This window comes from Doryrhamphus excisus, linkage group LG15 (assembly GCF_037039965.1).
Source record: "Doryrhamphus excisus strain RoL-2023G ecotype Guam linkage group LG15, RoL_Dexc_Guam_v1.1, whole genome shotgun sequence".
Lineage (NCBI taxonomy): Eukaryota > Metazoa > Chordata > Actinopteri > Syngnathiformes > Syngnathidae > Doryrhamphus > Doryrhamphus excisus.
In genome coordinates this window covers 7,682,720-7,699,961 of record NC_136371.1, presented here as the reverse complement: position 1 = coordinate 7,699,961, position 17,242 = coordinate 7,682,720, and the positions used below count along the sequence as shown (strand labels likewise).

The 17,242-nt window shown below is 42.3% G+C and overlaps 2 protein-coding genes across 32 annotated transcripts in view; one reads left to right on the top strand and one right to left on the bottom strand.

The window, feature by feature from the left end:
• Positions 1-4,518, bottom strand: part of LOC131104498 (R3H domain-containing protein 1-like) — a 29,477-nt gene extending 24,959 nt beyond the window's left edge. For 7 of the 30 annotated variants that reach the window (XR_009119785.2, XR_009119784.2, XR_009119786.2 and 4 more), the window contains exon 1: positions 1,783-2,180. Coding sequence is in view for 16 of the 30 variants with exons in the window: in XM_078796491.1 (XP_078652617.1) it covers positions 1,783-1,806 (24 nt within the window). In the remaining 14 variants the exon portion in view is untranslated. Of the gene's footprint in view, positions 1-1,782; positions 2,183-4,351 lie in introns of those variants that run through there. The other 23 variants (XR_009119791.2, XR_009119792.2, XR_009119793.2 and 20 more) reach the window with 11 other exon arrangements.
• A 209-nt stretch (positions 4,519-4,727) lies between these two features.
• The window catches only part of zranb3 (zinc finger, RAN-binding domain containing 3), a 64,892-nt gene continuing 52,377 nt past the window's right edge, over positions 4,728-17,242 (top strand). For both annotated transcript variants that reach the window (XM_058052378.2, XM_058052377.2), the window contains exons 1-6: positions 4,728-4,839; positions 5,658-5,861; positions 12,228-12,246; positions 12,483-12,661; positions 13,589-13,820; positions 16,419-16,504. In XM_058052378.2, coding sequence (XP_057908361.2) covers positions 5,689-5,861; positions 12,228-12,246; positions 12,483-12,661; positions 13,589-13,820; positions 16,419-16,504 — 689 coding nt within the window. In that variant the 5' untranslated portion in view covers positions 4,728-4,839; positions 5,658-5,688. The remainder of the gene's footprint in view (positions 4,840-5,657; positions 5,862-12,227; positions 12,247-12,482; positions 12,662-13,588; positions 13,821-16,418; positions 16,505-17,242) is intronic.

The window sequence follows — 17,242 nt, the reverse complement described above, 5'->3', positions numbered from 1 at the left end:
ATAGTTCATTTCCATCAGACTATAATCAAATTTAAATAACCAATGGCATACGGATATTTTTGGACTGGTCTCCTCATGCAGCCACATCTACATTTTCCTCTCATTCTCCTCTTCGGACAAAAATACAAAAACATACTCCAGGCTCTTAGTGGACAACTCTTACAGACAATAATGCTCAAGAGCAGGCTAATGACACATTTCTCTATCACTGTGAGGCACATAAGAGGCTGCAAGTGATGACACACACGCGGGAGAATGGTGGGAGAGAAATTTGGAGGGTGAGGGGGCTTGATGTTTCATTTAGTCACATTCCAGCACATAGTAGTTATTTTCTTTCCTCTTCACGAGAGCACACCTGCCTCTCTTGCAAATTCTGACCTTTCCCTCCCACACCTCCGCTTCTGTGTTCTGTGCAGATCAGGGCTCTTGCCTGGACTAAAACCAACTCAAGCGGAGGTGAAGAACCCTCTAAGTTCAACTCTATCTGTGTTTCAAGTGTAGATTTAACTGTGAGGGGAGGGGATTTATCTCTGATGATGACTGTCATCTGAAAGGACAGCTGCATCAAACAGTTTGTATATCAACACCCGGCGAGGCAACAGGGAACAAAAGCACTGGCACAAAAACAAAGACATGTGGGCGACAAGCTATCACCGGCTATTCATTTTTGAGTTGTGACAAAATGTCCCCAAGATTAGGCCTTTTAAATACAACTAATCAACCACATTTCACGGGCGCACAATTAATTCGTACTTGCAGATGGCATGCCAAAAGCCAGTTTGTATTTGGCACGAGACATGCAACTTGACTAATAAAATAAAACACCCAATAAACACCTAATTAGGACACTAATGCCGCTTTGCACTCACAGGGCTGCAACAAAATTGATTTTTGTGATTCGCATAGCCGAGTAACTAATCTACCATTTTCTGGCTATTTCTTCTAATTGCAACGCCAGGAAGCATTGACAGGGGAGCTGGAAAGTCATTAGGGTGAAGCCAGTGAAATGATAGCACTTTCATCCACTGCTACCCTTCATTTCAAGGCAACATAGCCTATAAAGGAACTGCCAGCAAACGGACGATTAGATGAAGTGAAAAAGCATAAACGAGCCACTAATTGCATGGTGCTCTCTGCCTCCAGGTCGCATATGGTGATGCGAGCGCAGCACGGTGCAGCACAGGCGCAGGCAGCCAGCATTAATAAATTAAATTTGCAGCAGTGCATGTAGGTAATCCATTACCAGTCCCAGAGGAGTGCTTCTTGGGAATATCAATCTTGATAATTAGAAGATATACAATGAAACTCAAATGCATGGCTTGCGGTTTTACTAGACGGTACCTCATGAGAGCGGCACAACTTAAAAAGTCTGCCACAGTCATTAAAAGTCAATTTGCACCTGTCGAATAACAGAGGCTGCGCTTGGCTGCAGAACAAGGCGTAGCCAAGCCTCTTACGGGCTCATCTTGGTTAATTATCCTGTAATGAAAAGCAAAGCATGGGGAACTAGGAAGGGGACTCAAGCTTGCCGACAAACACTGTTCTGCCAGAATTTTGCAATGGAAAGGCTGCACACTTGCAGTCAGTGTCCTTGCAATCACAAAGAAGCCCACACACACACCCACACAAAAACATGCCGAGATTGGCTCAAGTCAGTTTTGAAACTGATTTAACCAAAACTATTGTCTGATCAGATACAACAGAGCAGAGAAAAGAAAAAAAAACAAGCACATAGTATAAAAGGTAAAGCAATATCAAGACACAAGAAGCTGCAAGACCTACCTGCCCAGCAGCTCTACCCTCCATCCCCTCTGCTACTCGGCTCTTTAGTTTCCATTGTGTACAGGAGACACTATTTGCTGAAGAGGAGGCTGGAGTTGCCTCCCAGCTTTGCTCCTCTGGCAGCTGCCTTCTGCCTCCTGCACACGCGCTCAAAAGAGTGAGACTGTGAGATGCGAAGGGGGGGTCTAAAAGAAGAGTGTGAACAGGAGTGGGTGTCACAAAGAGGGAGGGGGAGAGGGCGGGGACGGTGCTGCGCAAGCACAAGTCTACCTGCCACAAGCCATCAAGCCAGCCAGCCTTGGAGACAGCGCCAAATCAATAGCTGGCCCCCGTGTGATGTCAGAGCCCAAACAGCCAGTCACAGCAGCTGATGCCGGCCGGCGCTACGGACGGCTGTATGAACCAAAGTCTGAGTCCAAATGGGTCTCTTCATTAGCTACTCTGCCTTACGATGGAGGCGGGGGTGGCGGAAGAGGAGGAAAGGGCATGCAGGGACATGGAATAGATAGATTGAGACAGAGGAAAAGGATGAGGGGGCAGGCGGGAGGGACACAGCATTGAGAACGCCATTGAAGAGAGGAGCGGAGGAGGCAAACCTGCATTGAAGGAGTGGAAGAGCGAGAAGAGGATAGCGTACATTGGCGACACGACTGTGGCCTGCTAGGTGCTCAAACACCAGGTGGAGAGTCGATGGGGAGTCGCTGGCTGCAGAGAGGCCGAGCTGTTCACTGGGCTAGTGTCCCAATAAAGCTGGCACCCTGCTTCTCACACAAGTCGACGAGGCTACGGCTAATCCTACTTGACTCAGAACCTGAAATACCATCCAGCACACAAGCTGAAAGGAGACATTCTATAGGAAAGCAATCTACTCGAGGCAAATTAGAAGCTTAATGGATCTGCTGGAAACAATTTGCCGCCTGTATGTAATAGACGACACCACTGACCTCCCCCTTGAAGACTTTTGAGTATCTAACTGAGAAATTAATTAGTGATGACGAGTATTAATTTCATTAAAACATCCAATAATGTGCCTCTTTTGTACACTCAGAGGGGCGGAGATGGAGAAGGTGGGGGGGTAAAAACATCCTCACAATGTCGCTAACATGCCAAGAGCAGCCAAAGTCTAGACTGCCATTATGCGATTGTTTCTGACCATCACTCAGACTTTTAACAGCAAACACCGTGGGCGGAAAGTTCCTGCGTCACTTAGCAACTAGCATCAGGCTGCGACAACCGATTCCATCCAATCCTTCCTCAGCACCGTTCTTCTCAGGCAAATTTATTATTGTGCTTTCTTTTTTCCCCATGAAAAGGTCACTGATTAAACAATTTATGGATTGATGTCTGAATTATTGAATAGCCTTTACCAAATAATATGGGGAAAGGAAGATTTCCCCCTGGAAGGTGATGAATTATTTAGTCGCTGAGACACATCTTGTTGACAGCTGAGACGCATTCTCAACCTCAATACTGGACGATCATCATCACCTCCAAAGCCACCACTGAATGAAGCCATTACAATACTAGTATTTACATTATTATGTGCACAATTTTCAAGCCTGACAGATTATGGTGCATTCAGCCTAATTCCATCCAATTCCTTCATGAAAAACTGCATTTTTATGTTCATCGTTATCTGTGGAGGCACCTTGCATGTTGTAAATTTACTCTGTGCACATTTCCACCCTGAGACAATAAATGCATCATAATTATTGTGTGTATGGGCCACTGATTACACACACTCAATGAGGTGTTGGCAGTATTAATTATACTATCTGACAAGCAAATCTCGATGAAGGTTTCACTACAATTATCTCAATCAACAAGATTAGCACTCCCTTGTAGAAAACACTTTAAATAGGAGAACTCTCATTTTTACACTCAAATGCAAGGAGCAGTCAGCTATATACATATCCACCCATTATATTAAATAATTAGTTCAAAAAGATTTCAAAAGTGAGAAACATTTCACAGTAGAACTCAGTATGGTCCCAAAAATGAAGTACTATGTATTTGTTCAATATATTTTTCGTTTAGGGCACACAATGACTCCAATGTGTGTTTTTAGTTCGGAGCAGTTATCGTGTTCACAGGCGAATACAGCAAACATATATGGTGCAAGTATCAAATATTAAGCGAAATGATGCGTCTATTTACCAAAAGATCGTGAAATTTAATTGGCGCTGATGTTACTTTACACGATACCCAATTGCATTATTATGTTGCGTGGCGAACAGGCCTAAAAGTTATTTTATTACAACGTAATATTGAAGACAGCACTGCTTGCTTTCTATGTTCGACTCAACGATTATGTGTTTTTTTTGCTTGCATTTCTGCTTTCGGGGCTATACCAAACTACAAGACAATATGATGATAGTTGACGTAGATTCGGGGCTAAGCTAAAGCACATTACCTGCCTGTGAAGCGTGCTAACACCGGCACCGCACTGCAAAGCTGTCACACACTCACGGCGAGGCTGGTGTTTACAGTTCGCTAGCTAGAAAGCGCTACACGTTTGCACCGCTTGGGTTAAACATGTTATTATGAGCTTGTAACTTGTGTTTGTTACCTTACCGCGTCGCTCTGTAAACGGTGCGCAGCCGTTGACGTCCCCTTAGCTTGAGGACGCTAATGTTACTTCTAGAGGGTGGAACTAGGTGAGGCAGCGGATATATCAAGCAAACTGCTGGAGTCAGTCGGCTCCTTTCTGCGAATATGAGAGCGTTGGAAATATATCACTGCTCGCCGTCACCCGGGTGTATAGACTGCCCACACACAGCCCCGTTACTCTTTGAAGTGTGTTTTTTAATATATTTCTTATATGTGCTGTGCAACTGTTGTTGCTATTGCTGTATTATCGCATATATTGTCAACCCTTGCTACTCAGAATTAAATGTATCTGAACGCAGCCTTAATGGCAACGTCATTCTGGGCGTGGTAGGTGACATAAAACGAGCGCACCTTCATTTTGCCGCGATATACGCTTCCCATGCTTCAACTCATTCCGGTGTGATCAAAATTTTTGGATTGCTGGGCTGCATTCTACCTCGTAATTCGGTAGGGGAAACACATATTTAGGCACAAATGACGCCGATTTTACCCAATGGAACGATCAAAACGATGACGTGTATGATGCGACAAGTAGCACTTATGTGATTAAAACCTGTTTGGCATTCTCGACTTTTGTTGTGGGGGGAAATGCAATCATATACTTTTACCACGAAACGGTATGGTTACAGAACTGTTAGCCTTGCTTGCATAAAGTCCGCCCCTCCGCTGACAGTCCAGCGTCATGTCGTCTGACTCGGGGAAAATAATAGTGTTTCCGGTATTGATTCCGTACGTAAACTTTCATGTTTAGCCAGCGTATTCCAATTGCGATTTAGCTGAGTAGCTCTTAGTTCCTACTTCCGGTCACGTGCTGCTTCTTCTGCGCTATGTGGGCGATACTGCAAATCTTGGTGTGTATCGATATGATACCAAATAAACACAGGCCCATTTATCGACATGTTCATGTTATGTCGTTATATTGGGTGTTTGGGTGTACAGTGTTACAATGTAAACAAAATAATAAAACTATTCCCTTATGTTTTATTACATAGAAGTGTTCGAGCAAAATGAAGGCAATAGTGCAGCGTAACTAAACATAAGCAATAACTCAATCAAATCATTCCATCAAGGCACTCCTGGAATGAGTTTGTAAACAATATAACAATATAAAAACATAAAATATAATTGAACAAAACAACAAGAAACACTCAAGTACTTGTGAAAATAAACAGAAAAGAACAATATCATCTCATGATGCTACAATTGGTAGATTAGTTATTGAATAATAATAATAATATTCCTGTCTGTTCCTTCTCTCTGGACAGGTCCATGTTTTTGTGTGCATGTTAAAATCAGATGGAAGCTACTGGTGAGGACATAGTAATGGCAATGGATGCCAGTGGCCCGCAGACGTCTCACTGTGATACAAGATGGTCACAGCGACTGTCCGGCCTTCCTCACAAGCTCCTGCAGCGCTTGATGCCTTTCCAAAGGGAGGGAGTGGATTTTGCCTTATCTAAGAATGGACGGTAAGCATCAGTGGCTCTCAGTCAGATACACCTCAGTACATACACAGCAATGCATGAGTGACATGCATGAGAGTGATGTAAGGTGTAACTCTGCAGATACTGTAGTTGCATGCTGTGAACATCTGCAGCTGGCACATGCTGTGAAATCTAGCAGTGCATAAAATTAGGCAACTGCAAACAAGCAAATGGCAGGTGTTGCCAATGTGTTGGCCTCACTCATGCATTTGTATTCACAATGCTGTGAATGTACTTGGCTAAACCTGCACCAGTGTTGTTATTGGCAAATCGAGAGGCTCTTTTTGTATTTGTTCTATTCTGTGTTAGAACAATATACAGTTTGCCCTTACAGCAAACATTTTGACATACAGTAGAATTCAAACCCTTTCGATTTGATCCCCAAATCCCAAACTATCACATAAATGCTCAACATTGTGTGTGAGTCAATAATTTGACTCACAAATTGACTAATTTGACATGTCAGTGGATTGACTTTACATGCGTGGCAGCAACACTGAACATTGCGAAACCACAGGTTTGAGAAAAACATTTACCGAAGCATCCCGGTAAGAGATAAGTTAAGTTTTTACAGTCATCTAGGACTAAGAAGAAATGTGAACAGTGACAGCAGTCATTCAAGCCAACCGAGACTGCTTTTCTTGGCAGACACAGCTACTCAATTTCTTCACAAGTGTAGAAAGTGAGAGCCTCTTCAGCACAGCCACCATGGTTATCCATGAAAGGAGGGGCAGGCTGGAATCTTAATATTAAAAAAAAACAATCTTCCCCTTATGTTGCTGTGTCTGGTGACTAATCAAAAATGCTCCTAAAGTGGACCTATTATGCTCATTTTTCCAGCCCTCTGTATTGAGTTGTGGACTCCTATAGAGCTACACATGATAACAAGCACAGAAGACTTTCTAGATCTGCACAAAATAAGATGAAAAATAAATAAACAAATCAAGAATAAAGAAAATCAAGCAATCAGTAATAAATAAATATAATAATAGTAATAATAATAAAAACTTAAGAAACCACATATAGTTGGTGGGTAGACAAATTATTTTTTCAGATTAAAATTAACAAAGCATTATTAGAGCCCTGTAGACATGACAAAACACGACTATAGTCACATTTATACTCTTTTTATTTACAACATATTGCGCAACTGCAGGGTCTTGAGACACATGCTAACTCGCAAACTAGAGACCTAGCGACCTAAACGGTAGCCTTCAAGTTATTTCCTTTAAACTTAAATAGCCAAAAACTTCCCACTTCCACACGGATAGGGAGGATAACTATTAACAGTTATTTAACTTTTAACATGAACATTAATGAAACGTAATAATTTTTTCTGGGTACATGATACCATACAGCATCCATATCAAACTTGCACGGGCCGCACTAACATTAAACTTTCATATCAAGCCGGGGGCCTCAAACTAGTGTCCTGCGGGCCACATTTGGCCCGTGGGCCGCGTGTTTGAGACCCCTGTTCTAGATCTTCCAAAATCTGCACCTATTTCAGCTCCAGAAAAGTGGAAAAAGCATAATAGGTCCCCTTTAAAAGCTATATGCATGTAGAGTTGAAATAAAAAGCAGCAGCAGCCCAGTGAATCCCCACCTTTCGAGGCTTGTCATTTTCCAGGTCCACCCACTGAGTGGTGAAAATTTGCAAGTCATTCAGACGGCCATAGAAATGGTTATTTTTGACACACAGCACACCTACTGTCCCCCACCAAAAAACTCCTGCCAGCAATTTCAGAATCATCCTCGCCTCTTTTCAACGTGCGTCACACACTTATTAAACACATTTTAAATTATAAAATGTGTAAGTGCTCAACACTAATGAGTGACAAGATGAACAGATGGAGTCATAATGTCAAAGTTGCATAAGATTTACTTTGGTGTCACACAGCAATCAGTACGTTCAAGGCCGGATGAGCAATCGTTTGACAAAAAAAACATTACACCGTAAAGGTAATGAAAAAAGACAAATTGTGGGCTTTAATTAGCAGTGGTGCATTACCTGGATTATCATTTATTGTTAAATTGGTATAGACTTAAGATGTTTTTCTGCAAAAAAAAAGTTTCTCATGTCGTCCTTAAGCAACCTCTGCAGGAGTATAGACTTGATTTCATCCAGTTCATGCATGCTCCGGTTCTCATGGAGGTCAACACAAGGGGCAGCCGATCTGAGCGGCTCTACTGTGATGCAGCCACCGTATTGATTCAGGAACACCGAGAGGCGCTGCTTTAGCTGCACGGGCAGGTCAGAAGTCAATTGACTTTTGCTGGATGATGTGGACAGCGATGTCAATTAGCATCAGTGTGACAGGAAGAAGAGTTTGGACACCGTTCCTACGTGGGAGACGAGCAGATTTTTACACAATTAAGTTGTAAGCTGTGATGTTCTGATAAGCTATTTTAGTGACATAAATGGCTAAGATTTAGTTTCATCCAGTTGAAAATGTTTTTGGTTAAATGGGGGAAAATTAGTAAGACAGACAACACATTGAGAAAAACAAATGGATTTGACATGATTATGAGCATCATATGAAATTAGCTTTTCCATGTTAAAATGACATTACTGCTTGATGAAATATTGCTTGGACATATTCGTTCCCATCTTTCATTGGAACACAGCTGCTGCTTTGTAGAATTACTCTGAAATACTGAGAAATGTAGGGTGTCACTTAAGTATAGGAAGTAGATGAGGCAGGCTGTCAGGATGTAAAATAGAACAGGAAATAGCAGTCCTTTTTTTACTTCCTGGAAGGCACCGAACATGGCTGATGTCAGATGTGTGGGAGGATTGGTGTGCAGATTTTTCCTTTAAAATTCCAAAATCATTGTGCCTTTTTTGCATTCTGAGCATCAGGAGTGCCGAACCAGAACATCAATTGTTGCTGGAATTCATATGCTGATGCAGCCTGCTGTATCGACAGTGTAGGAGGACGAGGTGATTTTATGGATTGACATGACGGATAATGTGAGAAACTTATGGCACAGTATGACAATAAAATCCCATCCGATGTGTTTCAGTGTATTGTTTGCCAAAGTGTGCCTATAATCAGTTTTGCTGAAAGACATACGCATTTACCCAAAGTGCACTTGTACAATACTGGAGTGTGTCTGGCCAAATATTGATGGATAAAAATCAGTGTGAACTATAAGTACATCCATTAAGATATCTTTGTCACTTTCATTTTCAATGTTGACAGTGATGCTGCGCATTATTTGTCCTTCCTGGTGGGAGCTGTCCAAAATATTACTTGAAGTGACTGCCTGTGCTTTTATCGAATAGGGCTGGCTTCACTGATGCGAGAGGGGATCGATCAACAGAACTTTTTGCGCCTGTACATCTCTGTGCTGGTTTTCTGTGCACACATTTTTTGTCTACATTTGTACTGACACATGTTTATCACTAATATAAAAATATAAAAATCATCTGGACTCAGAAAAGGAGAAAGCAGAAAAGGATCTCCCCATATTGAAGCCTGAAAACCCATTTTCCCATATTAGAATTCCACTAATAAATGCAGCATAGCCATCCGGTATGGCTTTCAAATACATATTAGTCAACTATGCACAAATTAAATTTAATCAAAACAAACCAGAACACGTTCCATGAATCACTGAACATAAAAAAAGCATTGTTATTGTTGTTCATCATTTCAAGCAACCAAAGCATCATTTGAGGTAAAGTTACAGTCATACACCTTTTATGCACTTTATGTACTGTAATAGACGATGCAGGAATGAAGCTTATAATTAAAGTAATCCAAGGCCATGATGTCTGAGTGGAGTCACAAAACACCCACACACTATTTAATATACAGTGTGCCTAGATGCTGACAATTATACTGGATGTCCCCGTCTTTTTTTGACTTTTAGGTTTTCCTGAGAGGCAATATGTCTTGGTACTATATCAGAAATGGGTCTGAAAATACCCCTGACAATTCTACTTTATAGTTCCAATTCATCTGCTCTCTCTCTACGGATGAAAAGAAACAAAACCTTGAAATAATGGCAAATTCAACACAATTGCTCTCTTCAATATAGATGGTGCTTTTGCTGTTGTCAGTTCCACTATATGTATATACAAAAATAAGCATGGGAGTGTTTGATTGAATAAGGATTTTGTGCAGCATTTATTGGAACATTTGGAGGTACAGCTCTTTTCAGATTTTGTCACTACATTTCTTGCTGGATGTTTTCCAAAAATATTACTGCTGAAAGGTAACTTTGTTTTGATTTCCACTTAGTTCACAGCACACAGCAATACTGCACCCTGAGCCACCTCATGTGTACGGACGGGAGCCTTCCAGGTTAAACTTTGGCACCCTTTGAGTCAGCCATTTGTGCAGCATCCAGCTACAGAGCAGCTTTTCACTTACCAAAGTGCTCCACACATCCAGAACATTAACACAGCTGAAAGATTGGGGTTAGACACCAGGCCGTGCTACACATCACCGTGCAGAGGTCAAAGCCATCAAATGGTTGCTGCCACCCAGCGAGGCAAGGGGGGCGGGGGGGGGGGGGGGGGCAGTTCCTGACACTTTGGGGCTTGTGGCTTCCTGAGATAACATTAGAAAGGTACTGCGATGGGGGCCGTGGCGTAGTCAGGCAACAGCACTGCAGCATCCTTGCGGTCTCAAACCGTCAAGACGACACTCAGGGTTATTTAAAGGAGGATGATTAATGTGTTGAGAAATGGCAAACACCTGCCCCAGCTACACACCCTCCCCGCTGTGTGTGAAGTGTGCAGTATGTGCACGTGCACGTATAAATACGTTCATTTACATCTGTTCACACTTGTGTGCACACCTCCTGTTAACGATCTTATATATGTGTGTGTGTGTGTGTGTGTGTGTGTGTGTGTGAGGACAATGCGCTGACTGGGCCGGTGCGGTGGCAATTAGAAAAACCACCAGTGGCAAGGTGCACATTAATCATGTTCCGCAGCTGAAAGAAAGAAATGGGGCGGAGATAGGGGGGTTGGGGGGGAAGCGGAGGGGCGGAAGAAGAATAATGAGAGCGTGCGTCTGAGGTACTCAGCTGTTCTGTTGCTTTGTTTGGCCTTACTGGATTGTGGAGGTATTCGTGAAGAAGAAGGGTCATGACAATCAAACCAAACCCAATGAACATCCATGATCTGCTTTCATTATAGTACAAAATGTGCTTGAGCCCTCGCTGTTCTATCGGTCTTGTTATTTAACGTGTAAACACAACAAAGTTTAGTCAAGGTCCACACCAAACTCCTCCAAGCATGCCTCCTGCATCTGTTTCAATAGGATTAGTAAACCCAGGTTGTAGGGTCAGTGTTTTAACAAATAGTGAGCCGGGCCAGTGTGTGTAATGATTGTACCTACTGCTGAAGTTAACAATAAAGTAGCAAGTATACAGCTCTAACCAAATGGACCTATTATGCTCATTATTCAGTCCTTTGTATTGAGCTGTGGACTCCTATAGAGCAGCTACACACGATAACCCGCACAGAAAGCTTTCTAGATCTTCCAGAATCTGCACCTATTCCATGCGTATTTCCTTGGATTTCTGAAAGGGTCTGTTTTAATTTATTCCACCTACAGCCTGTCTTCGGGAACGCCCATTCCGCTGATTGGTCACACTCCCAAGCGCTTGCGAGGACTTCCGGACTACTGCCGAACCCCATTTTCGGATTTTTGTCGATATAAGAGTTGAGCTACTTGAAAAGTGGTCAGGAGCTAAATGTTTCTAGCATGTTATTTTTTGATCTGTACATCACTTTGGGGCAGCATGATCTGTTTTTATATGTGCTGACTTTGAATGTCTGAAAATCCAGAACACCACTCTCTTTAATAGTAACAGAACTTATTCATATTCATATAGTGCAGTGATTTTCAACACCAAGTGTGCCGTGAGAAATCGTCAGGTGTGCCGTGAGGAATTATTCAATATCACTTTTTTAATTAACATGTATTAATAATTTTCTGCAAATATTATGTCATTGTCGCGTGTCATTGGTGTAAAGACTGGCAGAGCAATGCAATATTCGTCCGTGTGGCAACACGTAGCCGATTGCCTCGTTCCTCTAATAGACTTAGTGATGCACGTGAGAGGTAGTGGTGACATTTTGTAATATTGTTCTTTAAATTTGTATGCGGATCAAAAGGATCTGCTGTGGCGAGTCCATAATCAGGAAAAAGCTGAAAGAAGCAAATAATGTTGGTTATTGGTGTGCCGCAAAATTTTTCCAACGTAAAAAACGTGCCGTGGCTCAAAAAAGGTTGAAAAACACTGATATAGTGTACGTTTTTTTTTTAATCTTAAAATTTTAGCGTCTTATCTGTTTTATTAAGGTATCTGTTTTCTTCTGTTTTACAGATGTATGATTGCTGATGAGGTAAGCACACACAACACTGGCTCAGGAAATCTATTTTCCAATCTTCCAAATGAATTTGTCAACTTAGTGCTGCGCTGCCACTTGCTTAATCGTTTTTGACAGAAGAATCATTCTTAGACCTTATTACTCATGGGCCTCAAATCAGCTCACCCGTCATATACAATTTGCCGCAAAGGCGGTGCACAATTGACTTGTTTTTCTCCCCCCTTCATTGTGTGTTGATTTGGCCCGTCCAGATGGGTCTTGGCAAGACGGTGCAAGCCATTGCGGTGGCATATGCTTTCAGGGAGGAGTGGCCCCTCCTGGTAGTGGTGCCCTCGTCGCTCAAATATCCCTGGATTGAGGAACTGGAGCGCTGGATTCCTGAGCTGCAGCCTGGAGACATTAACCTGGTGGAGAACAAGAGCCACACCATGTAGGTCATCCTACCGTAAAGTGTCCTCACCCCCTGAGCTGCATTTCCATTCCCGAATGCATGCGGTGTATTTCTGGAGCCACACATCGGCAGCAGGAAAAGCGATTACATATACTGTAAGGATTCCAAAAGTGGATGTGTAATGTAATTAGTAACTATGAATCAAAGTCTCTTGATCATGTGAGATGTTCATTGAAGTTATGACCACACACTGGTCTTCATATGACCTCAGAACTGATAATGGAAACCAAGCCATTAGGTCAGAAAGACTGCCTGTCCTGTTCAGAGACAGGATTGTGTCATGCTAGGCTTCTGCTGTGCTTAATTTTGCCAGGAGCACTGTAGCCTTGAGACAGTCAATTTTCAACGACACTAAAGTTCGGGTCAACCACGAGTCATGTGCTGACCTGCCAGACCGTGTGGGGGAGAACAGCCTCGGTCAGTAAGGTGAACTTCATGATCACCCTGACTGAGCTCCAGAGGTCCGATGAGTAGGCGATGTCGGACATCCCTAATCAAAATGCATAAAATACTTTTATATATATTTTAAATATTATTTTCATAGTGTGATTTCTGTAATGTTTACTTTAAAATGTCAGTTTTATCTTGTCAAGAAATGTCAGACAGCCAGATGCAGTCATCAAAAGAGCCACAGGTTCTCTACCTCTGCTTTAATGTGTCCTGCACTGATAAGAGCTTCCTGTCAGGCCACTTTACAATAAAGCCCGGATGCAGTTATATATTTTTTTCCTTCTGAACTTTCTCCCATCTCCACACAGGATCGCTCAAGCTCAGACAGAGAAATTGTCAAGTTCTCGGTCCCGTCTCTTACCAAAGAGCACTATGGATCTATCTGGGAACATTGTCTGAACAGTAGTATACACCTTTTTGCATCTTTTTATACTCTCTCCATCTTTGTCCTTGCAGGGGCATTAGCAGCAGTAAGGTGACAGTGCTTGGCTATGGCCTCCTCACCACAGACGCACGCCCCCTGGTGGAGACTCTGAGCAGGCAGTGTTTCTCGGTGGTCGTGGTGGATGAGTCGCACTACCTCAAATCCAGGAACGCAGCACGAACGAAGCTTCTGGTGCCTCTCATTCAGAGCGCCAAACGTGCCATCCTGCTCACGGGTACACCTGCACTGGGTCGCCCTGAAGAGGTAATGCAAATTGATTTAATGTGTATATAATGACATCTGGTGGCCTTATTTCAGCCAAATTATATATTATTATATTAAACTCAGATTTAGTTTCATCGTAGACATGCAGGAGGCTCGTGCAGAGAGCCCCAGCAAAAACTCTTGATTGTACTTGAGTTGGGATTGTGATCTTAGCAGACCACAAAGCCAGCTTGACTCTTGACTCCTCACCAAGCTGCAGCAGGCGCATGGTCCTTCTTCTAGTAAGGCACCCCAGAGGTGCAACAAAATGCCAATTAATTCGCTCCACCATCTTGTATCTTGTATCCTGGAGGATCCTGTGTATATATATTCCAATAACCTTTGTTGCAAAAACTTCATTTGCAAAGCCCAATATGAAAAGACGAGTGCGCCGCAATAAATGAGACAAGTAATAACAAAGCACACAGAGGTGGAAACTATTGAATTTGGAGACAATAAGAAGGGCTGTTCACAGGGCAATGGTGTTTGGTGAGCAACAGAGTCGTTCCCCTTTCCATAATAATTTATGATATTATTTTTAATATGTGATATTGAGGTGCTAGATTGCCCGCCATATTGTATCACATCAGCCCCACTAGATACACAGTAGTTGTCTTTACTCGAAAATTTGAAATGAAACTATTTGCATTGTTTCAGTTATTATTAGAATCACTTACAAAATTTGCATCGATTCTTTACGCTACTGATTGATATGTAATTACCATCAGCGGAACACATTGTCTAAATCGCTTTCAGAATTATTTATGTTGTAGATGTACAGTATATGGGGCTGCACGGTGGAAGAGTGGTTAGCGCGCAGACCGCTCTTGAGGACTTCTGGGCTACTGCTGGACCCCACTTTTCAATTTTGTCAGGATAGGAGTTGACTCTACTCTAATACTACTACTACGCTACTCTCCTCATCTGAGTTTGTCTTTTTTTTAGCTTCATTTTGTTTGTTGATTGGCACGGCGGTCGAGTGGTTAGTGCGCAGACCTCACAGCTAGGAGACCAGGGTTCAATTTCCACCCTCTGCCATCTCTGTGTGGAGTTTGCATGTTCTCCCCGTGCATGCCTGGGTTTTCTCCGGGTACTCGCACTTCTGCCACTTTGGGGTCATTTGGGGTCGCTTCTATTGTGGAGTTGTAATAATAATAATATAATAATATAGTATATACTATTAATTATTACTATAATAATTCTATAATATATATTATTATTATTATTTAGTATTATTAATATAATAATACTATAACATATATATTGTTGTTGTTGTTATTATTATTAGGGCTGCACAGCGGTCGAATGGTTAGCGCGCAAACCTCACAGCTAGGAGACCCGAGTTTAATCCCAACCTCGGCCATCTTTGTGTGGAGTTTGCATGGTTTCCTCCCACATTCCAAAAACATGCTAGGTTAATTGGCGACTCCAGATTGTCCATAGGTATGAATGTGAGTGTGAATGGTTGTTTGTCTATATGTGCCCTGTGATTGGCTGGCGACCAGTCCAGGGTGTACCCCGCCACTCTAGGCTCCAGCACCCCCCGCGACCCTCGTGAGGAAAAGCTGTAGAAAATGAAAAAAGTATCGGCCTGTCCCTGAGCTGTCATGTCCTACCAGCAGTGGTGGGGTTAGTTTTTAGATAAGCATCCAACTCTTTGCCTACCAGAATCTGAGGCTGCATATAACATTTTATCATCCTTAGTGTAGACCAGATAAGCCTGGTTGGTCTCTTTCCTCACTGCCTGTCGCCCTTCTGCTGCCATCACTACTCACTGTGTCTCTGACATCAGGTTAGCGCACAGTTCAGGGCATGCTGCACCGTTGATGATGTGCCCTCATTCCACCCACCTATTATATCAACAGCATGAAAGGGGTTTAGGGGGGTGGCGGCGAACGTTACACGGCTGTGCGGTGGGTGCTGTAAAGCCTCTGATGAACAAGTGGTGAATTCTGAATACAGCTCTTACAGTGCCGCTGATTACTTGCCATTAGCGCAGAAACTGCTGCAAATACAAAAAAAAAACAATTGACAGAAATTGTTGCTGTGTGTGAGGGCTTTGTATTCTATATTTTCTGGTTTGCTGTAGGATTGGGATTTGAGCCTTGAACCAGAAGCCATGTACATGGAAAAAAAAGTGTTTAAAACGTGCTGACAATTTATGATAACGCCGCATAGATCCTGGCGGGATTCATAATCTTCATCCCAGCAGTTATGAAGGGAGTCAATATTTCTTACCAATTTTAAAGGTTATCATCAAAATCATGGGTGGTGTTGTGCAGCAGCTTGACCTAGTTAACCAACAATCCAACTCTTTATAGTTCTTCCCTAAAGGCAAAAGGTCAGCAAGATGCATCACATGATATTCGGTGATAATAAGATAAATATGTGTTTGTCTTTACTTATAGCAATAAAATGCATGGGGTTTGAGTTTTTTTTTTAATATATATTTCCGGATGGGATGTATGCAATCTTAATGATGCACGGCTGAGTGTGTCACATTATGAATGACTGCTGCTAACATAATATAACGCCATCAAGCTGTCAACTGCTGTTCAAAGCTGTTAAGATTTGTTTTCCTGTTTGTGTGTTTGGCAGCTTTTTATGCAGATTGATGCACTTTACCCCAAAATGTTTGGAACCTGGACTGACTACGCCAGCAAATACTGCAATGCCCATTACAGGTGAGACGGCATGTGCAGTACAACACTGCAGTTTCTTAATTGCTCGTCAGTCTAAATCAGGGGTCTCAAAGTGAATTTACCTAGGGTCCACTGGAGCTAGCGGCTGGGTGAGAGTGGACTACATCAAATGTTCAGTCCGAAACCACATTTCCACAAATATAGAAATGCCACTAACACAGGTTATTGTAGGCCATATGTGGTAAAACAAATGTATAAAACAGTATATATTACATATATTACAACAGTATATATTATAACAAATATTATGGCACTCCTGAGTCGCACCAGAGATGGTCAAAGTCACCATCCAATGACGATATTGGTTGATTTACAACGATACCATCCGAAATGGTTCAGTAACTTTAAATTAATTCAGTAACTTTTTAGCCAAAAATTCAACCAGTCAGACTATGAAATATATACCTGGACACTGGACAGTGCTGGTGAAGTTTCCTAGATTCCTGTTGTTTTTTTGTAAGGAAATAAGGCATGAATTAAGTATGACTCTAAAACAAACAAGTAAACAATTACTGGCAAATGCATTCATATTTTATTCGATAAAGGGTTTTATTCTTGTGCTAAACGATGCCAGAGTTTCTGATAATGAAGTTTGCGCATTTGGAAGTGACCCCTGGGATGGCTCAAAACGCTCGGTTTCAGAAGGCGTGGTAAAACTGCCCCTTTGTGATGTCACAGAGCAGCGGACTTCCTTATATGGGTGTGTCTGTAAGGCAGATA